Source organism: Ovis canadensis, chromosome 4 (assembly GCF_042477335.2).
Source record: "Ovis canadensis isolate MfBH-ARS-UI-01 breed Bighorn chromosome 4, ARS-UI_OviCan_v2, whole genome shotgun sequence".
Lineage (NCBI taxonomy): Eukaryota > Metazoa > Chordata > Mammalia > Artiodactyla > Bovidae > Ovis > Ovis canadensis.
In genome coordinates, this window is record NC_091248.1 from 65,364,251 (window position 1) to 65,386,862 (window position 22,612).

Genomic DNA, 22,612 nt, shown 5'->3' on the forward strand with positions numbered 1-22,612 from the left:
GTGCAGTTGGTTTAAGTTAAGGAAATGTATGTAATATTTCTTTAGAAAACATCTTTGACATTTTGGAAAATTAAGCTTGATTTATTGTAAAGTAATTTAGTTTTTCCACTGGCAGTGGCATAGAATAATTTTTTTCTAGTAGCTATTCCGAATGACCTGAGTTAGGAAAATGTTGCTCATTTTCAATATATTCCTACTACTATTTTCCTGCTATTTTCCATTTTATGCAAAGGCCATTGTAGGCTAATTATAGAAAATTGCATTTAGTGCCAAGTGGATGTGAAATTAACTTTGACGCTGATGGACTGACATTTAAAGTAAAATGAGGTTACATTCTTTCCTGGGATTCTATGAACTATATTTTAATGTTCTTCAGTTCTGAGAAGACATTTGCATCTTCCTAATTTTCTGGAGGTCTTTTTTTTGGTAGTTGGTCACATTTCACAAAATGTGAATGTTGTGATTTTTGACATTAAAAAATACATGAAATATTTTCTTCAAATATTTATAAAATTCTTTCTGACTATACAAAACTTGGAGATTTATATTTTGTGACTTAACATGGTGAAGATTATGTGAAATATAAGTTCTATAAACATTATTTTGCCTGTTTTTTATTTTTTGTTAAAAATTATTTTAATTGTTGATATTATTTTACTTTAAATGAGAAAAGACTGCACCTAAAATTCAGATCCTTGAAGGGGTCCGCATCATGAGGAAAAAACTGTTTTTACATATTTTGCAATTTAAAAGACTATATTCTTCAAGGAAGAACTTTTGAACATAGCTTCGCAGACTGGTCAAGGTTTGAGGTCACAGTCTCCTTCTCACCACCTGACATCACACGTAAGCCATGATTCATGACAGTTGTGAATACCATTTGGAGCAGTATCCACAAAACTTCATATAAATATTTTCCTGTATATTTTCATTTCTTTTCCTGAATACATTCTTCTGATTTTGTTCTAGGCTCGCAGGAAGGAGGTATTTATCCAGGAACGGTATGGGAGATTTAATTTAAATGACCCATTCCTGGCACTACAGAGAGACTATGAAGCAGGTGCCAGCGATAAAGAGAAGAAGCCAGTTTGTACCAACCCCCTCTCCATCCTCGAAGCAGTCATGGCACACTGCAGAAAAATGCAAGAAAGGATGTCCACACAGCTGGCTGCTGCTGAGAGCAGACAAAAGAAGGTATTGAGACTTTCCAATCGTCTTTCTTCCCATAACACAGTGTAGAATGAGGAGACCACTTCCGAGGTTGTTGTTTTGTTCTTAGATGCTGGACAAATTATGGAGACCCTTCTCAAATGTAACACTAAATCATAAAAGAAGTATGAAAAATTATGTTTCCCTTAATAGTTACTATGATGCTTTTATTAAAATAGGGATTTTTGGAGGGAGATTCTGTTTCCTAATGCCCTAAGGCATGTTTAACTCTGAATGGGTGATCCAGTAATGCAGCCAGGACTGATCATAGGGTGGCATCCCCAACTTTCTTTATCTAGCTTCTGTCTCCTGTATTTCTTTGCAATTAGAAATTATTTTTTTTAATGAAAATAGTATGAGAATAGAATGAAAGTTTCCTTAGTATATGCAATCTCATAACATGTCATTTGAAGTTCTGGTTCGTCTCAAACTCGCCTCTGGGGTCTGATGGTGTGTCTGCTGCAGACCTCCAGGCTCCTGCTCACATGTGTTTCATTAAAACCAACCTCCTCCGCCTGCCTCACCTCCCCCAGCAACACAAATACACATTTATTGCACTGAGCACATGCTTCAAAGAGTCCTAAGTGATGAAAGCTTTCTGTGATCAACCATAAGGAAATAGAAGTTTAAATTTTTTGTCCTTCTGATACACTGCTGAGACAACTGATTCCCTTTATTAGAAGAGAGTGAGGAAGACAGAGAAGGTAATGACGTCTGGTATGATTAGAATTAAAAGTAGTATGTTCTTCCAACCATTATTAAAACATAAAATAAGTCTTCTATTCGTCCTTTTCAGAGAATTTGTTATAGCTCACATTTAACACCTGATTAACAGTTAACCTAAATGCACTATACTGTATAAATATTTATGATGCTGTCATTGACTGTGTGGGCTTTCTCCCTGTAATTATTTCTTTGCAGTAATATATATTTGCTGGTGCTCTTGGATAGGTGTTGAATAAAGCAAACCTTTGCTCAGTATGCATGTGGTAGAAAACTGAAGCATGAGTAAATAATGAAAGAATAGATGGTCTTCCCTGCATGTGAGACCGAATCACACTGTTTTACTCCAGACTCTGCATACCGTCTACAAAGCCCTGTGGAAAACTACTGAGATCTCTAGAGCTTTTCGAAAATCCCCACAAACCACATAAGCTAAGAGCCAGTGTGTTTCTGTTGATGTCACTAAGGCTCACTTGTATGTCTTGGATGAGACACATTTCAATTACGTTCTTAATGTGTCAAATGAGCTATTTCATAATAAAGTATGTCTGCTGGGGTTTGTGCTGTATTATCAAAAATTAAGAAAATATTTTTTTGTTGTTGTAGTTTTCATTCAGTATGTAAAATGCATGCTTTACCAAATTCTACTTCAGTTTTGCATTTTATCTATCGTTTGTCTTATAAAAGAGGAAAAAAAGTTGAATCAAAGCTTTGAGTTCAATTCTGAGTTGAATCAAAGCTCTTATTATCTAGTTGACTTTTTTTTTTTTTAAATCAGCTTACATCCTGTTTGTTTCTGAATGCCTGGGTCATTTCCAACCTGGCTGGAAGTGAAAGGAAATTGTTTCTGTCCTATGGGTCCTGAGAGGCTGGTATGGAATGAGCCAGTGATCTGTTTCCCACATATTATGGAGACACAGAGGTCCTTTATGGCCACATTGACTGGCTGTGCTGTCTCAGTGAAGGGTCTTTCTGAATGGCAGTGCTACCTTTTGTCCCTAAAGGATATTCTATTCCAGTAGCTTGTAACGTGTGAGGAGAGTAACTGTTTGTACTCTTATCCCGGATCTTTATTTATGAAGAAAATAAGGTAACATAGCAGCTGATAAGATCAGTCATTTCAGTAATAAAATTACCTGTCACCTCTACTCTGGAGAGTAAATATAGTAGTCAGACATCTTCAGGTCTCTTATATGTAGAATAAATGGCAGCTTTAGAAATCTAAAAGCATTAAGACACAGAAATCCTTTATTTTAAATGAACCCAGGTCATCAAATCACTGCCAGAGCAAAAGTCAAGGAAAGCAAAGGTCCCGTTATCTTCAATTCAAGTATTTATTATCTGACACTGGGCAGAGCTCTGTGGTGATTCTAAGACATTTGGCCTGAACACTGCTCTGGTTGGCCTCTCTAGGCGGGGGAGGAAGCTTAGCACTCATTCATGCATTGGTTCCTGCTGAGACTACTAATAGGAGGGTTAACTGGTAATTTGCCTGCCAGGAAAATTTGGGCAAGAGTCAATTTGGCAAATGGACTGAGCCTCAAGCCACTTTGAATAAACTAATGGGTAATCATCACGGGGAAATTTGCCTCTGGTAATATACCAGTTAGAGGCAGTAACCCAGGTGGTTATTATTTGGGTTTTTACTTTTTATCTTGTGCATCATCTGTTAATACAGCTTCTGTTCTAATTTATTTTCAGTCATTTTATTCATACATAGTATAATTTCTAGCCCAGAAATAAAAAACATATTTTAATTTGAGCAGAGCTTATAAAAGAAAAAAAGCAAAAATAACAACCAGGAAATTCAGAAGGAGGCAGTTTTTTTCACCAGAGGAAAAACTCAAAGTAGTTCTGTGTATTAGATAGAGCTCCTTCTAGGTAGGGCTTCCCTGGTGGCTTTGCAGTAAGGAATCTGCCTGCAATGCAGGAGATGCCAGTTCTGTCCCTGGATTGAGAAGATCCCCTAGAAAAGGAAATGGCAAACCACTCCAGTATTCTTGCCTTGGATCTCCCTTGGACAGAGGAGCCTGGCAGGCTACAGTCCATGGGATTGTAAAAGAGTTGGATATGACCAAAGCGACTAAAAACGAAACAGAAGCAACCTCTTAGGTGGCAGCTCAGTACAGTGAGGTCAGTGCATGACAGTAGATGCACCAGGCAGAATGTGTAGTCACAAGCAATTCCAGTATTCACGGAGTTCATCGGAAACAGCATTTATTTGTTGGCTTACAGCATGGTAGAGCATGGCTGGGGGAACTAGGGGACCAGCTCTTAGCAGCCAGCATCTCTGACAAATGCTCACTGTAGATCTAGTCTGCAGTGGTTGATTGTTCTACTGAGCTGGATGCTGAAGCTGGCTGACACCAGACAACACCACTGCCATCACTGCTCTGGGTCTTGGGTATGCTTCCCCTAGCCCTGCTGCTTTTCGTCGCTCATTTCCTAGTTGATGCCTGAGAGCAGGTGCATTTGATTGGCCAAGCTCAGGCCACATGCGTTCTCCGTAGCTACAAGACCAGGAGAGCAACTACTGGCTGTATTTTAACTACCACAGGAGAGAGCCATCAGTGCAAAATTTCCCTGACATAGAAAGGAGTTTCAGCTGCTAGACAACCAAAGAAATGATGAATGGACCAGAAAAGAGCAATGAAAACATGTGTTTTATTTCATATGCCTCTTTCTTCACATTGTAAATAATTGTATTCATTTTGCTATTTGTACTCACTGTTTTCTGCTTCATGGTTATAACATACAAATATAATTTAATTTTACATTGTTTTCTAGACTTTTGTTCAAGGATAACATGGTAGAGAAACATCTAAAATAACATTTTTAGGAGGAGTATATCAGAGTCTTTGTACATGAATGATTGTTTTCAACTCCTTCCTGAGTCTATTTTTGTATAACTCATTACAGTTCAAAATGCATTTTTACTCCCCAGGGAGCATTGTAGAGCAAGCATTAAGGGGAGCTGGAGACTGAGGTCTGCAGCTTTGAGCCAGGACGTATAGGGGAGAATAGTTTCCCTTATCCATGTCTTCTCTTGAAACTCTAGATCAAGAAGAAGAGGCAGATGAGAAGTGCAGTGCCTAACAGCTGACTGACTGGTTGTTACAACCCCAGTAAGGAAGAAAATCTCCTACATCTTACTGTTGTATACTTGTTTACCAGGACTGCACAGTTTCCAGTGGGGGTGACCATGTAGAAAAGAGCAAAAGGGCGCAGTGAGTGTTAAAAGATTTGAGGGAGCATTAAGAAATATAATTAGATGTCATAGAAGTGTTTTGTGATTGTGACAGACATGCAGTCTGCTTCCTCATTTTACAAATGACCAGAACTGCTTTCCTTTCTCTTTTCCACTTCGAATTAGAACTAATTGCCTTTACATTGCTGCTCCGCTCCCTCCTACATAGTTTTCCCTTTCATTCTGGAAAAACAGTTGTTTGGTGCTTCTTCATTCATGGCTCCCAGTCTGGGTGCTATTCTTGGAGGAACCACCCACTTTCTCACTATCAGTGAAGCTGTGTTGGCTCTTCTGAGCTCTTCCATACAACCTGCTGCTTTTTGCAAAAGGTTTTGGTGATACTGCTCCATGCAAAATTCCCCCTGAGCCATGACTTGAAAGTGGTTGTGAGTAGATATAAATTGGACAACAGTAGACCAGAATCAACTGGAACTCGGTAATCTTTATACACGAAGGACATGGTTCCTTCATAATCACAATAGAGTGCAGTTGAGTTGGGAAAGGTCCACAGAGCCTGGATCACTGCTCAAAACTCTCCCAGATTTGGCCTCTGAGAGCCCTTTTAAGCTACTCCTTTTGATATATTCCCATAATTCCTACAGCACATTCTATTTATAGAAGGATTTTTTTTTTCTTACAAGCTCATCATACACTTTTCTTATCGCAAACCCTGGGATTAGCTATTACATACAGAAGCTGTTATTTTCATTCCTTTCTAATGGAAAGTAGAAATGAATCTAGAGCTAGGAAATTATGCGTACTTATCATATTCATAAGCATATTTTATATACACACATATCTGTATCTTTATTTATCTATAGTGAGTTCATACTTAATATGACACCTCTGATTTTAATTCAAAACCATAGGGTACATTCTTATCCTTTATTCAGAACTAACTTCTCCAACAGTGAGAAAGCTGTCAGCTATTATACTTCACTGTATTACTCATTTACTGCAGCCTAGAACACACAGAGCTTCCCTGGTACCTTGGCTGGTAAATAATACGACTGCAATGCAGGAGACCCTGGTTCGATTCCTGGGTCAGGAAGATCCCCTGGAGAAGGGATAGGCTACCCACTCCAGTGTTCTTGGCTTCGTTGGTGACTCAGACTGTAAAGAATCTGCCTACAATATGAGAGACCTGAGTTTGATCCCTGGGTTGGGGAGATGCCCTGGAGAAGGGCATGGTAACCCACTTCAGTATTCTTGCCTGGAGAATACCCATGGACAGAGGAGCCTTAAGGTCTGTGGTGCATGGGGTCGAAAAAGGTCAGATATGATTGAGTGACTAAGCACCGCACAACACAGAACACAGAATCCATAGCATTGTAAAAAAAAAAGCAAAACTGCAAACCTGAAAATCACTATTGTTTATCTCTTTTAAAGAGATATTTACATTAAATCTCACATTAAAGTAACGTGCACATTTGCATAAGTGCACAAATTGATGTTTTAAAAATGCATATACTTGTGTAACCTGTACCTCTTAGAAGATAGAAAATATTTCCATTACCACTGAAAGTTTCCTGGAGTATCTTCTCAATAATTATCTCTACCACTTCAGGCAGCCACTGAACACTCCTCTGATTTTTTATTTTTTAATTGTGAATTAGTCCTATCTCTGTACTGTAACTTTAGGTAAAAAAGATGACTGCAATTAAATAATGAGCCTTCTGTGTACAAACTGTAAGTCTTTCAACTGTGTTCTTATTTATGAAAATTGTCTTGTCTGTTCTAGATTGCTTGTATTTCTGTGAAAGTTTTCTTTGAAAGTTTTCAGGGATGAAATTTCATTGACCTTTAAATATGTTGAGAATTGATATCTTTAACAAAATTGAGTCTTCCAACCCATGATTATAGTGTTTCTCTTGATTTATTGAGATCTTTATGGTTTCTTTCAGCAGTGTTTTATTGTTTTTAGTTTAGTAGTATTAAATGTCTTTTGTTAGGCTTATTTCTAAATATTCGGTGCTATAATAAACACATTATTTTTGCCAAACATTTGTTGCTAGTGTGCAGGTGCTCAGTTGATTTTTGTATGTTGACATTGTATCCTGTGATCTTGCTAAACTTGCTTACTAGATTTAGCAGTTGTTCTGTATATTTGATATGATTTCCTAGGTAAACAAGCATGTTATCTGTGAATAAAACCCATTTTAATTCTTCCTTTCCAAATTGCCTGCCTGCCTTCCCTTTCTCTCTTCTCCGTCATTTCACAGACCAGAGCCCAGAGCCGTCAGAACAATGTTGATTAGAAGCAGTGAGTGAAGACTTCAAAGGCCTTTCCTTTACTTAGGGAGAAAACAGGCTGTTTCATGGTTAAGTATGATGCTAGCTGTGCTTTTTTATAGATGTTTTTTATCTCATTGAGGTTTCATTCTGTTCTTTGTTGAATAGTTTTTATCATGAATGCGTTTTGAATTTTGTAAAATGGTTTATCTGCATCTGTGGCTGTTGTTATGATTTTTCTCTTTACTTGGTTAATGCGATGAATCTTACTAATTGATTTTCAAATATTAAACCAACTTGAATTCCTATAGTTAATTTCAGTAGGTAACTTTTTATCATTCTTTTTAAATATTACTGGATTCAGTTTGTATCTTGCTGTGGAGTTTGGTGTCTGTGTTCATGAGTGGTAATTTTTTCTGTGGATTTTAAAACAATTGTTTTGATATGAAAGTAATTCTGGATTCATAAAGGAAATTGGAAATATTTCCTTCTCTGTTTTGAAAGAGTATATATAAGTTTGGTTTTGATGTTCAGTTGAAGTTACTAGTAAATCATATGAGTTGAGAGTTTTATTTAGGGGAAAATTTTTATTTGTGAATTCAGTTTCTTTTGAAGATATAAAGCTATTTCATTCTTTTACTCCATTTTATGTCAGTTCTGAAACTTGCATGCTTCAGAGGAATTTGATTTGTTGAATGTTTTGACAGAAGGGTTTTCATCGTTATCTTTTTAATATTCGTTTCATAGTGATACCTCATCCTTTATTCCTGTTATTTGTGTTTTTTTATATCTGTTTCTTAATCTGTTTTTTAACAATGTTAATGATGTTTTAGATTAAAACGACTTTTGGCTTTGTGAATTTCTCTATCATTTGTTGTCTCCTGTATTTTCATTGATTTCTTACCTGTGCCTATTTCTTACGTTTGTTATTTCTTTCTTTTCACTTTGTATTTTGTTCAGTTAACTTTTCCTAACTTTTTAAGGTAACACTTAGATGATTGAGACAAAACTTTTGAAAAAAATTTTACTGAAGTATAGTTGACTTACAATATTGTGTTTAATTTCTGCTCTATTAGCAAAGTAACTCAGTTATACATTTATATATTCATTTTCATTGTGATTTTACCCCAGGATATTGAATATAGTTCCTTGTGCTGTACAATAGGGATTTGTTTATTCATCCTATACATGATAATTTATATCTGCTAAGGCAACATTCCCAGAGAAAGCAGTGGCATTCCAGTACTCTTGCCTGGAAAATCCCATGGACGGAGGAGCCTGGTAGGCTGCAGTTGAGCCTGGTAGGCTGCAGTACATGGGGTCGCTAAGAGTCAGACACGACTGAGCGACTTCACTTTCACTTTTCACTTTCATGCATTGGAGAAGGAAATGGCAACCCGCTCCAGTGGGTTGCCTGGAGAATCCCTGGGAAGGTGGAGCCTGGTGGGCTGCCATCTATGGGGTCGCACAGAGTCGGACACGACTGAAGCGACTTAGCAACAGCAATGCAACATTCCTGTCCTTCTCTCCTCCCTCCTTGGCAAGCACAAGTCTGCTCTCTGTGTCTGTGAGTCTGTTTTTGTTTTGTAGATAGGTTCATTTGTGCCATACTGTAGAGTCCACATGTGAGTGACATCATATTGTATTTGTCTTTTTCTTTCTGACTTCCTTAACTTAATATGATAATCTGCAGGTCCATCCATCCATGTTGCTGCAAATAGCGTTATTTGATCCTTTTTGATGACTGAGTCATATTCCATTGTGTATATGTACCACATCTTCTCTATGCAGTCATCTGTTGATGGACATTTAGGCTGCTTCCACATCCTGGCTATTGTAAATAATGCTGCTGTGACCTTAGAGGTGCATGTATCTTTTTGAGTAAGTTTTGTCTGGGTGTATGTCCAGGAGTGGGATTGCTGGATCATATGGCAACTTTTTTTTTTTAGTTTTTTGGGGAACCTCCATACTGTTTTCCATAGTAGCTGCACCAATTTACATTCCTACCAACAGTGTAAGAAGGTTCCCTTTTCTCTACACCCTTTTTAGTGTTTATTATTTGTAGATTTTTTTACTAGTGGCCGTTCTAACTGGTGTGAGGTGGTACCTCCTTGTTATTTTGATTTGCATTTCTCTAATAATTAGCAGTAACAAGCATCTTTTCATGTGCCTGTTAGACATCTGTATGTCTTCTTTGGGAGACAACTCTTCTAAAGCAATTATCAATGTAATTTTCTATGTATTCTCTGCTTTATCTGCCTTTGAGTACTTCTTTTTCACTGCATCCAACAAACTGTGATATATTATTTTTCTTTTCAATTAGCTCAAATGTTTTCTAATTTCCCTTGTGATTTCTTCTTAAACTTCTGTACTATTTAGAAGTGTGTTTTAATTTTGAATTTTGGGGTGTTATTAATATCTTATTGTGATTGATAGTTTAATTCTTCTGTGGTCAGAGAACATATTCTGTAAGATTTTAGTCTTGTAATTTTTTGTTGGTTTTTAATAGTGCAACAAGTGTGTCATCTGTAGTCCTTGGGTATTCTGTTCCATAGCATCCGTCAGGCCAGGTGTTTTCCATAGTGTTATCCACAGCTACTGTATTCCTGCTGATATTTCAGTCTAGATCTTTAGCAAGATATGATTATTATTAGAAACTTGTTTATTTCCCCCTTGACTTCTGTCCGATCTCGCTTCATGTATTTTAGAGAATGCTTCAGCCATTGTCTATAATGTAGTTTCTCTGTGTGTAATGTGTGTTTTTCTCTGGCTGCTCCAAGGTTATTTGTTAGTTTGTTTTCATCAGTTTTACTATGATGTGCCTAGTTATGGTTTTCTTTATATTTATCCTGCTTTCGGATTTCTGAGCTTCCTGGTTAGATATATATATTTTTTAACCAGATTTGTGGATTTTGGCCATATTTCTTTTAATATGTTCTTCTTTCCCCATTCTTCTTCTCCTTTTGGAAATCCACTTGTGTGGAATTTAGACCCCTTTAGGTTTTGCTACAGTGAGATGCTGTTCACTCTTTCCATTTGCTTTACTGTTTCTCAAATTGGATACTTCCTTTTGCTGTTTTCAAATCCATTGGTTTTTTTCTTTCCTTTTTAGTTTTCCTCTTTCAAATCTTCTATTAAGCTCATTAAGACATATTTTTCCATTTTAGATATTATTCTTTTATAGATTTTCCATTTGTTTCTAGTTTCCATTCCTGTGCCAAGACTCCCATTTTGTTCCATCACCACAACTGTGTTTTCTTGGAAAATGGCTGCTTTAGGGTTCTTGTCTGCTAATTCCAATAGAAGTCACCTTAAGCTCAGTTTCTATTTGAGTACATTTATCTTGTGGATCACTTAAAACTTTTTTTTGCATGTCCAATAAATTTTTATTGCATACTAGACATTATGGATGATGTGGTACAGAGACTGTGGAGTCTGTTATCTTCCAAAGAGTGTAAGTAGTTAACCTGATTAGACTCACAGTCCAAACTCTGACTTTTTGCAGTTGGCAATAGCTAAAATATTTGCTTATTTCTGTTAGTCACTCAGTAGTAACCTCTGTGGTTAAGTGGAGACTCTCCTGTGCTTGCATGCTAAGTCATGTCCATCTCTTTGCGACCCTGTGGACTGTAGCAGCCAGGCTCCACTGTTCATTGGATTCTCCAGATGAGAGTACTGGAGTAGGTTGCCATGCCCTCCTCCTGGGGATCTTCCTCGCCTAGGGATCAAGCCCATGTCTCTTGCATCTCCTGCATTAGCAGGCAGGTTCTTTACCAATAGTGCCACCTGGGAAGCCTGGACTCTCATACAAATGTGTAATTTGAGAGTCTTCCAGTGACACTGGTGAGGTTAGTTGCAGCAGCCTTCGTTTCATCCTCTGGTTCCTCAGGCCAGCATCAGGGATGCTTTGTGCTTGAGCTCTTGCTGCCAGTGCTGTCAGGACAGGGAATATTCCTCACTTGAAAGCTGTCCAAGGGCAAATCTCATCCAATGCTGTTGGTTTCTTTCTAATGGGAGGGTGTACTCCTCTCCTATTTCTGTCCATTTTATTGCTCTCCAGAGCCTTCAAACAGGTATTTTCTCAAGTTTATCATTATTATCTGTGTGAGCAGGTAGTCTAATAAAAGTTGTTTCACCATTACTTATAGTGAAACTGTCTCTGATGTACTTTGCATGGTTGTAATTACTGTCTGACTTATAAAGACATCATCTATGTGTTTAGTACAGTCCATTCTCTAGCTCTTTGTTTGCATGTAAATGTAAGGGGGAACACTGAGCAAAACTGACATTTTGAAATAGCACAAAGCTAACATTTTTTAGTGCTACACACAATGGTAAATACATGTGTTGCCTTGTTTAATCCTGTAATGTAATCACTATTTTTGTTCTATTGTGCAGTTAAGAGAACCCTCCTTTAGAGGGAAAACTTACCAAGGTTACGCAGCCAAGAAGGTGGGATTAGAACTTAGTATTGTACTTCTTGGCTTCCCAGGTAGCACAGTGGTAAAGAATCAGCCTGCCAATGCAGAAGATACAAGAGATGCTAATCCAGCCCCTGGGTCAGGAAGATCCCCTGGAGGAGGAACTTGCTGGGGTGCAGTCCCGGTAGATCCAGGGAATTCGAAGGTGGAGACGGCGTCAGCATCCTTAGAAATAACTTATTTAATTACAGATAGAGAGGGATTAGAAAATTAGCAGAGAAAAAGAGACTGAATAACTTGGTTCACATGGAATACCAATCACCACCTACGTAGGCCACAGGTGTCTTCCCGCTCTCCTGAAGGAGGAGAGGCCTCCCCCCCCCCCCCCCGTCCGATCTTAGAAGCCCAGGCAAAATTAATAGGCTTGGTGGGTACCCATGCACCAGATGGGAATTCGGCCAGAAAATAGTAGGAGAGAAAAGGAGGCTGAATAACTTGGTTTATGTGGGATACCAATAAAATTCCAAGACAAGGAATTTGTACCATCTACGTTGGGCCACCAGTGCCACTTGAATATCGGAAGGTGCCCCTCCTTGGGCTCCTTCTCACTTGGGCTTGAAAACTGGGGCAAGTAAGTAGACGTGGCGAGCACCCACGCTCCAGATGGGAATTCAGCCAGAAAAACCGGGAGCAGAAAAGAACGACATGAGGGAATCAGTCTTTCCGGAAACTGATCCAATTTCTTTATTTTTGGGTTCGCTTATATACCTTTTGTTACACATAGGAATGAATACAGAGTCACGCGGGGGTCAGCAGTCCTGACCTTTATCAAAATTAGGTGCTTCACATAAAAAGGTCTTAGGGATTTTACATCATCTTCTGGCTATGAGACCTGCTGACATTTTATGATCCTTTCTTTCTGATAACCAAAAAACTTATTTCTTCCAAGGGTGTTGTTTCTTAAACCAGGCACCACCCTCCAAATAAAGTTACATTCCTATAGGGTGAGGGTGTAGTGAGTTACAATCAAGAAAGGAATTTATTTAACCCAAGGTTAACACGATTAATCTTAAAGGTTAATGCTTATTTCTCCTATATGCTTAAATGCTAATACTTATTTCTCCTATATGCTAGTTATGTTCATTATAAGGGCAGGGAACATGGAGATTTAGCAGCAAACATCAACCCAACAAATGAAAATCCTTTCACCAATGTTCCCCTTAAGATCTATTTAGTCTTAAGATAGTGATAAAGTTACATTTTTACATAGCAAGGATACAGTGATTTATAACAAAGTACAGTGATCTATTACAAAAGAGAAAATCCATTAACTCAAAAAGTCTAGTATTGCTAACCTTAAAAATTACTCTATTTCCTTTTCTATATTCCAAATACATTGATTAATATATTCCCAGGTGCCTAAGGATATGGAGGCCTGGTGGCAATCATTGACTCAACAATGAGAAAAGCCCTATGCTAATTAAGACTTTCAAAATACTCCAGAACTCTCTGTGCTGTTTATGGTTGAGAGGTAGTAAACAATCATGTGTGTAGTGGCAGGAGTATGGATAATCCTGTCACACAAGCTAATCTGTCAGCAGAGAGGTTTGATCTGAGACACCCTTGTCACACCCAGGGCAGGGAATTAGCAGCAATTATTGACACAACAAATGAAAAACCCTTCACCAATATAATTCCTAACCAACCCGCTATACTAATAATTTCCAACTCCCCAAAAGAATTTGCCTTTAGTAAGTCTAAAACATCTCATGCCTCTCAGATTGGGAGGCTGTAAACAATCACATGTGGCCGGAGGAACCTATACAGGAGGGCTAGATAACCTTCAGAGGAGTCCGTAAGCTGAAACACTCTTGTCACGCCCAGGAATTTTTATTGCCTTGGAGCTGCACGTTTACTCCTTCTCCGAGAGAAATGGTTATGGGGGAGAGCCCCCCGTAAAGTCAGAGGTGTAGGTGAGAGCATAAAACAGACTCTGGTTTTGGGGTAGATGCTCAGGAACAGGGGGTTTCCTGAGGCTTGATCACGCCTTTGCGTATGCCAAGCCTCCTTCCTCATGACCTTTGCCATGGGCAGAGTTCCTCACGCTGGCCCCTGGCATGCCAATGCAGAAGATACAAGAGATGCAAATTCAGTCCCTAGGTCAGGAAGATCCCCTGGAGTAGGAAGTAGCAACCCACTCCAGTATTCTTGCCTGGAGAGTTCCATGGACAGAGGAGCCTGGTGGGCTGCAGCCCATGGGATCACAGAGAGTCAGACATGACTGAGCATGCACGCATGCTGTAACTACACGTTTTACTCTTTAAAACACAAGACTTCATCTTTGGGTCGGAATAGTCAAGGACATTTTTTAAATATAAAAATGATTTTTTGAGTGTTGAAGTACATTTATTTGCTTATTGGAAGGAGCCGATAGAGAGGGGGATGTTTATACAGAGCAGTGTGATCACTAATGGAGTAAGTCAGAGGTGACAGGAATAATGAAGTTAATTGTTGAAGAAAGTCTGACCTTCAGCAGTTGGAAACATCTTTCCCTTGGAGTGAAGGCAAGGATGAATGGATTGATATGGCCATAAAAAAGCTTAAGAGAGGAGACAGGATGTGCAGGGAATGAGTTAGTCTGAATGTTCTTAATCAGAGTCTGTTAGGGGAGACCGAGAGTCACTTGAGTTGTCATTGGGTGAAGTACTGGGGAGAATGACAGAGGTTTAAATATCCCCTGAAATAGTAAATGATAGAGGAAGCTAAACAGAGTTAGGTAGAGTGATTGATGATTGGGGCTCAGAACTCAATTGAGTTGGGAGCCATGTGTAGTAGGTGCATCAATTATGTGATTTTCTCTGTGCTCTGCTATCTATAGTGAGATTAAAAGACTCATGTGTGTCTGAGATAGGATTTATAAGGCACAATGATGGAAGAACAGAGATAAAAAAGAATAATGGCTGCTTTTCTAGAAGTATAGTTTTCTGTTTAGATACCTGAGATTAGTTGAGTTGGAAGTCTCTTTAATTTGATTCTAAAATGTAAGAGATTAAAGTTGTTTCAAAAATACAGTGAGATGACCCAGTATAGAAATACCATGGGCTGCATGTGTGGGTGTGGTAAGGAAAACTTGGAACAGCTGGAGCCGTAAATGAGTGCCAGGATCCTGACACTGATTCACTGGACCACATCAGGGAAATCACTAGCTTGTCCTCTATTTGGCTGTTCTGTAAAGTGCAAGTAGCCCTTAAATTCTAGAAGACAATTTTTTTTTTCTACATCGAGGTAGATTATGAAAATCATATTTTAAAAATAAAATGAAAATTGACCTGATTTGTGCTTTTTTCCTACATTGGTTGCTATAAGAATTTGGAAGGGGGGGTTAATACAAAACCTATTGAATATTTTCTCTATACTTCTGACTTTGTGTATGTCTTCCATAACAACCTACTTTGATGCATTTAGAAGAATTAAAGGTGCTTTAGCTATGAATAAGTTCAACTTTCTGTGAGGCACCCAGATGAATAAAATACAGGTATAAATCAAGTATAGGACAGCACTATTGTTCCTCAAATATTACCTAATCTACTTACAAAATCAAACCCCAAATTTCATATACAGTAGAGTGTATGTGTGTGGCCAAGTGTCTCTGATTATTCCTGGGGAATTATTTGGATTCCTGATCACCTCTTGATAGGACCTATTGCAATGCTATTCACTGACTTCTTCACAGCCAGAAGGATCCCCAAATAAATGAATAATGCCTCTGACTGTCCACTGGGCAGTGAGCCATTCTTTGCTTTTGGTCTCGTGTCTGACTAAGGGGGGATGGAGTAGTGGATTTAATGGTTAGGAACAGGAACACATTCTCAACTGATGGATCATGCGAGCATTTCCTGTCTCTGTTATTGATTACTTAAAGCCAAGTTAAATAATTACTGTCTCTCTTGAGAGTATATTTGTGTTTAACCTCTGAGGGTAGGTGAGTCCTTTTTTTCCATGTCTTTAATTGGGTAGATCTGCTTTAACCTTGATGATCTGTAAGCCCCTTTATGGACCACCATGAAGACATTGTCTCTAGTTGGGAAGACAAGGCATGTGGGCCCACTTGGCTGCTACAGCCCAGCTTGAGATGTATCCCTCACAAGCACTTCATGGCGCATTCCCTGGAGAGAAGTGAGAAACCTGGGTGAACATGTTAGAATTCTATCTGTGTATCAGAAAGGCCCTCCCTCGGTTGTTTGGAAGATTGATGTTTCTATGAACTGTGTGAATTTCCTTAATTCAGACACAGCAGCAAATAAGCCAGAGTCCCTGCCCTCATGAGTCCTGTTCTAGTTGGGGGTAGGCAGGTGCCAGGGAGAAGGCAATGGCACCCCACTCCAGTACTCTTGCCTGGAAAATCCCGTGGGTGGAGGAGCCTGGTAGGCTGCAGTCCATGAGGTCGCTAAGTCGGACATGACTGAGTGACTTCCCTTTCACTTTTCACTTCCATGCATTGGAGAAGGAAATGGCAACCCACTCCAGTGTTCTTGCCTGGAGAGTCCCAGGGACAGGGGAGCCTGGTGGGCTGCCGTCTATGGGGTCACACAGAGTCAGACACGACTGAAGTGACTTAGCAGCAGCAGCAGCAGGTGCCAACCAAAGGGTGATTCGCTAAAGGATGGAAAGGACTGTCCTCCACAGGATGCTGAGGGCAGCCTCGCTGTGAAGCTGACAGTTGAGCAGAGGGCGGAAGGAGTGAAAGAGCCAGGCTTTTGTGCCGTTGGGTGTTTGGTGCTTATTAGAAAAGGCCAGGTGGAGGTAAAAAGGTTTTTAAAAGCTCCTCCTCTGTGCTGATCAACTAGGCAAATATTGTTTTGGGAAGCCTAAATCCTAGGGTCTATGGCTCAATGAGCAGACAGACCCTTCTCCTTAAGGAAAAAGTGCTCTTCTTTCCAGGCAGATGCAGCTCCAGGCCTGGGCAGACGCTGGTGAGAGCTGGATTTTGATTCCTCTCACCCTTGCAGTACCCTAGTCCAGCATTCTTGTGTGGAGAATCCTGTGGACGAGGAGCCTGCCGACTACAGTCCATGGGGACACAGAGTCAGACATGACTGAGCATCTGAGTACCCTTGCAGCCAACCACCCTTGTGCAGTACACAGACTCCTCAGTGCAGGAGCCCTATATGACAGGTCATGGCGGAATTTCTGTGCAGACAGACAAAACCAAAGACCCTGAGGCAGGATGACGTTCAGGAGACATCAGGGAGACCAGTGTCATGGGACCCAAGTGGGCAAAGGGGAACTGAAAGAGATGAGGTCAACTTGGGGTTCACTGATACTGGTTATATTTTTTATTTATTTTTTTGGTTGCACCACATGGCATTTGAGATCTTAGTTCCCCTACTACTCTTGGAACCTGTGCCTCCTGAAGTGGAAGCACAGAGTCCTAACCATTGGACAGCCAGAGAAATCCCATGACTATATTTCTAATATTTCTTATATATGAGTTAAAATAACTTTCATATATGATTTTACATGATTTTTCCAGCAAATGCTCACTTGTAAGCTCAAAGTAGATTGACCCCCCCCCAAAAAAAAGCTAAGTAATATGATTAGCAAGTATAGGAGTTTAGAATTTAACTGAAGTCCTCTATTTTCAGCACTTTTCATTTTATAGTGCCTCAAAGATTAGTAATTCTAAGGCATTAAACATTTAAAAAAAAGTTCTCTACCAGAGTTCTGTTTTTACAGAAGCAGACCTTTCTGAACTATGTGTTGTGACTTGAAGCATCAGATTACCCTTCTCCTTTTCTCTAGTTAACTTACATTAAAAAAAGTTTTCTGTTGCTATGATTGAGATTTTTTTAATAAAACTATTAACATCTAATTTCTCATTTTAATGAGTCTCTAAAATATTATCCATCATCTCCCAACTCATTTCAGAAATGTGGCGCTTTAGCTAACCCAAACCATAGAGTTGTTACAAAGTTAATACAAATCTCTCCCCATCTTTGGCTGAAAAGAATCCTCTGCCTATTAATCAGGGCTGTCCTGTGCATTTCTTTCAGCTGGAGATGGAAAAGCTTCAGCTCCAAGCACTTGAACAGGAGCACAAGAAGTTGGCTGCCCGCCTGGAGGAGGAGCGAGGCAAGAATAAGCACGTGGTCCTGATGCTGGTCAAGGAGTGCAAGCAGCTCTCTGGGAAAGTCCTAGAGGAGGCCCAGAAGCTGGAAGAGGTGATGGCCAAACTGGAAGAGGAGAAGAAAAAGACAAGCGCGTTAGAGGAGGAACTCGCCACGGAGAAACGAAGAAGCGCAGAAATGGAAGCTCAGATGGAAAAGCAACTCTCGGAGTTTGACACGGAGCGGGAACAGCTTCGTGCCAAGCTGCACCGAGAAGAAGCACACACGACTGACCTCAAAGAGGAGATAGACAAGATGAAGAAGATGATCGAGCAGCTGAAAAGGGGAAATGACAGCAAACCCAGCCTCTCCCTCCCCCGGAAGACGAAAGATAGACGTTTGGTCTCCATATCTGTGGCAACAGAAGGACCAATGACAAGATCGGTTGCGTGCCAGACCGACCTAGTGACAGAGACTGCTGAGCCCTTGAAGAAGTTGCCTTTGACCGTGCCCGTAAAGCCTGCCGCGGGGAGCCCCCTAGTCTCCGCCAGTGCCAAGGGGAATGCCTGCGCCAGTGCCACCTCGGTCAGACCGGGTATCGAGAGGCAGGTTTCCCACGGTGACTTGATAGGCTCCTCTCTGCCCACTGTCCCACCTCCAAGTACAGACAGAATTGAGGAAAATGGACCAAGCACCGGCTCAACACCAGATTTAACCAGTAGCCCAACCCCACTACCCAGTACAGTTTCCCCGGCCTCCGGGCACACGCCCACCCCGCCTCCGCACAGTTTACATTCACCGTGTGCCAACGCGCCTCTGCATCCGGGTCTGAACCCACGCATCCAAGCGGCTCGATTTCGATTTCAGGGCAGTAATGCTAATGACCCAGACCAAAACGGAAACACCACCCAAAGCCCTCCATCCAGAGATGTCTCTCCTACAAGTCGTGACAACCTAGTGGCCAAACAGCTTGCTCGGAATACTGTGACCCAAGCACTGTCGAGATTTACAAGCCCCCCGGCGGGAGCGCCCCCGAGACCTGGAGCGCCCCCCACGGGGGACGTTGGCACCTACCCCCCGGTCGGTCGAACCAGTTTAAAGACTCCTGGTGGGGCCCGAGTTGACAGAGGAAACCCTCCTCCCATCCCTCCAAAAAAGCCAGGGCTCTCCCAAACTCCTTCTCCACCGCACCCCCAACTCAAGGTTATCATGGATAGCAGCAGGGCCTCCAGCACAGGGATCAAAGCCGATAACAAAACTGTGGCTTCGCCTCCTTCCAGTTTGCCACAAGGGAACAGGGTAATAAATGAGGAGAATCTCTCTAAATCTTCCTCCCCTCAGCTGCCACCAAAACCATCCATAGATTTAACTGTGGCACCCGCAGGCTGTGCCGTTTCAGCCCTGGCCACATCTCAGGTGGGTGCCTGGCCTGCTGAAACCCCTGGACTGAACCAACCTGCATGTTCAGAAAGCTCCCTTGTCATTCCCACCACCACTGCCTTTCGCTCTTCCATAAACCCTGTTAGTGCCTCATCCCGTAGAGCAGGTGCCTCTGACAGCCTCCTGGTAACAGCATCAGGTAAAGGGATTGAAATGTTATATCCTTCTTTAAGAATGTGGCCTGTCACTTGCTTTTGTTTCCCTCACATTGCCTTAAAACTTTTTTTTTTTAATCTGATACTTTTTTTCTATTTCTTTCCCTTCTTTTTTTTTTTGTATGTGTGATTTTCTTTAAAGGCTCCAGGGTATGGTGATTCATCTTGCTGTATGAATTGCGGTTTTCTTATGCTGAGTGCTTTCTTCTTTTAAAAATAACCTGAAAGCAGTGGTTTGGAGCACACGGAGACCATTAATTTAGAGAAACTGAAGCATTTCCATGGGAGGAAAGACTCGTCCTTCTTATTAAATATTTATCTCACAAGATTTCCTTATTAGTGAGCTGTCTCCAGGCTTATTTGAAAGAATGCTTTCAGGTAGTTATTAACACTACAGTCTACTTTGGATTATCAAATTGATTAGAGGTGTTCTGTAATTGCTATATTCTATGTTTTAATATCAGTTTGGTGTTGACTTTTTTAACCTCAAAAATAGTGTGTGTGTTTGTAAACCTCTGCTCGAAGTTTACTTCAAAAGTTGTTTACTTTGTTTAGAGCTAACACTTAAGCACAGATGGGTAACATAGCACATGGGCTGTACTGGGGAAGGTTTCCAGTGCAGATGTGGCTTATAAAGTCACTGAATCTGGGACTCTTGAACAGCGAGTTGATAAAGAACTAGATTTTTCCCTTTTTGTTTTATAGTGCTAAAGGAAGCATTGCTTTTTATTGGCATTTGTTCTTCACTGACTAAAAGTGGCTCTAAAATAATGTTACAGTGCCATAGTTTTGATTAAACTTTGCAGGGGTCTCTCCTACCCCAGGATGTTAGTGCTTAGCAGAGGCTGCTGGATCTGAATGAGAGAGAACTTTAAGAATTAAAGGCAGATTTGAGCTCTGTTGTTTTTAAGATTTAGGGAGAAGCATAGGAATAAGAAAAGAAGGTAGCACTGTACTTGCTAATTCTCAGGTAGTGAGAGCAGTGTAACAGGACTGATTTATCCAGTTATAAGCTGTCTCCTAAATGTTCAACTCCTTGAGAAGTTAGGTTCATACATTAAGGGGCAAAATTGGAAATTGGAAACAGCATGGATTTGATGTTAGGCAATGGCACCCCACTCCAGTACTCTTGCCTGGAAAATCCCATGGACAGAGGAGCCTGGTGGGCTGCAGTCCATGCGGTCGCGAAGAGTCGGGCATGACTGAGCGACTTCACTTTCACTTTTCACTGTCATGCATTGGAGAAGGAAATAGCAACCCACTCCAGTGTTCTTGCCTGGAGAATCCCAAAGACGGCGGATCCTGGTGGGCTGCCGTCTGTGGAGTCGCACAGAGTCGGACACGACTGAAGCAACTTAGTAGCAGCAGCAGCAGCAGCAGGTCTACATTGGAGTCTAGGCTCTGGCATTTGCAGCTCTGTGTTTTGGGTGATTTTTCGTGAACTGAGCAAATTTTCTCATCCTTAATATGGAGCTTATGCTGTGCATATTGGGGAATGTGGCTGTTAGGATTTAATGTCGTTACACAAATAATGTGGTATTGAGCTAAGAGCAGGATGACTGATGAACAAATAGAGTAATATTACTGCTTGTATTTTGAAAATTTGCTTTAGAATTGACTTCAGTGTTGCTTTGTGATATCTTATTTTTTAATCCAAAATGATACTATTGAGCTGGATGGCCTTTCTCATGGCCCTTTTCCGTCAAGTTAAATCCACCCTCAAAGGAGGAATTTTTGCTACTCTTCAGGAGCATCAGAGAATGTGCTGTATGGACTTAAGGTACTCACAGAACACAAGTTCCAAAAATGTTTGGAGCCCTGGCAGTGCTGTTGACATAAATACATGGACTGTAAAACACAAAACACTTCCTGTGATATATAAATTTTGTCACTTTTTAAAAAATACGGGCCATCTTTGCTTTGTACCCTGATGCTTTGCCAGTGGCTGCCTGGGTCATTACTGTGTTCCAGGGTTCAGCTCCTAGAGCCCTTTGGTTTCAGTGGAAAAGCTTTAAAATCAGGATCCATGACTGAAGAATGTTTTGTCAGCAGGATGTAAGTTAACCTCTAGAGTCATAGAATTCCACTATATATTCACCAAAATGACCTGTCTAGGATTTTGGATAAAGGAATCATAGCTCCTCGGGGTGGGGGCAGGGGGTGGGCGCGGGGAATGCCCTTGCTTGTGTGTAGAAAGCAAGAGAGAATAAATTGTAGAACCAAAGGAACAGCAGTCACAGAAGATCCATGAAACTGGTTCCTCATTTTCTCTTCTCTGATTTTGCAGTTGGACCACTGCAAGGTTACCTCTGGTGGCATAACAGCCTTCCATGTCATTTGATTAGAAGATGTAGTTTATTAGGGGAAAAAAGGAGGCAGTGGAATTTGTTGAGGTATCAACAAGCATTTGCTGAACATCCAGTCTACTACGGGAGGAAGAAATGTTATTATAGTTAACATAGTTGGGGTGTTTAACTCAGCTGTGGATGTAGGTCAACTGAAACTTTGCAAATAAGGTAGAAGATTTCAACTGTCTTTCCACTTAGATGCCCCCCTTTTGGCTGCCATGCCGCTGCTACTTGGGAAGCACCAGAGTGCCCTCCATCCTGCTTCTTAATCTGCCTTGCCTCGGTGAGCATGTACCTCTCCAAAGCGTAGGCTCAGTGAAGGGTTTTCATCTTGTAATAGTTACTGGTATCACTGTGATCACTAAGTAGGAAACGGGGACACTGCACCTACCAAATACCTGGTGGATGTGTGCTCCAGGGTCAGTGGTGAAAAGAGCACTGGGCTGAGTGCAAAAAGGCAATCTTGGTCCATTTCTGCTCCTTTCTAGGTATTACCCTAAAGAGCAGATTCTCTCTGAGTCATTAGTTTTTTCATCTAAAAATGAAAGCACTGAACCAAAAAAGTAATAATAGTTTCAAACCAAAAAGATGTGTTAAACTTGCCTGTTGAATTTTTCAAGTAGTAGTTCACTACCTCTCCCTTCTTGGAAATCGAGATCCCATTGTCTTTGAAACCCTAAAAATCTACATTTCTATGTCAGCTTATATCTATGATAAATAATTATGATTA

The 22,612-nt window shown here is 40.6% G+C and overlaps 1 protein-coding gene across 3 annotated transcripts in view; it reads left to right on the plus strand.

The window, feature by feature from the left end:
- CTTNBP2 (cortactin binding protein 2) overlaps positions 1-22,612 on the plus strand; it is a 173,322-nt gene that overhangs the window by 65,721 nt on the left and 84,989 nt on the right. For 2 of the 3 annotated variants that reach the window (XM_069587936.1, XM_069587937.1), the window contains exons 3-4: positions 970-1,194; positions 17,886-19,518. In XM_069587936.1, the coding sequence (XP_069444037.1) occupies positions 970-1,194; positions 17,886-19,518 (1,858 nt within the window). The remainder of the gene's footprint in view (positions 1-969; positions 1,195-17,885; positions 19,519-22,612) is intronic. The other variant, XM_069587938.1, reaches the window with a different exon arrangement.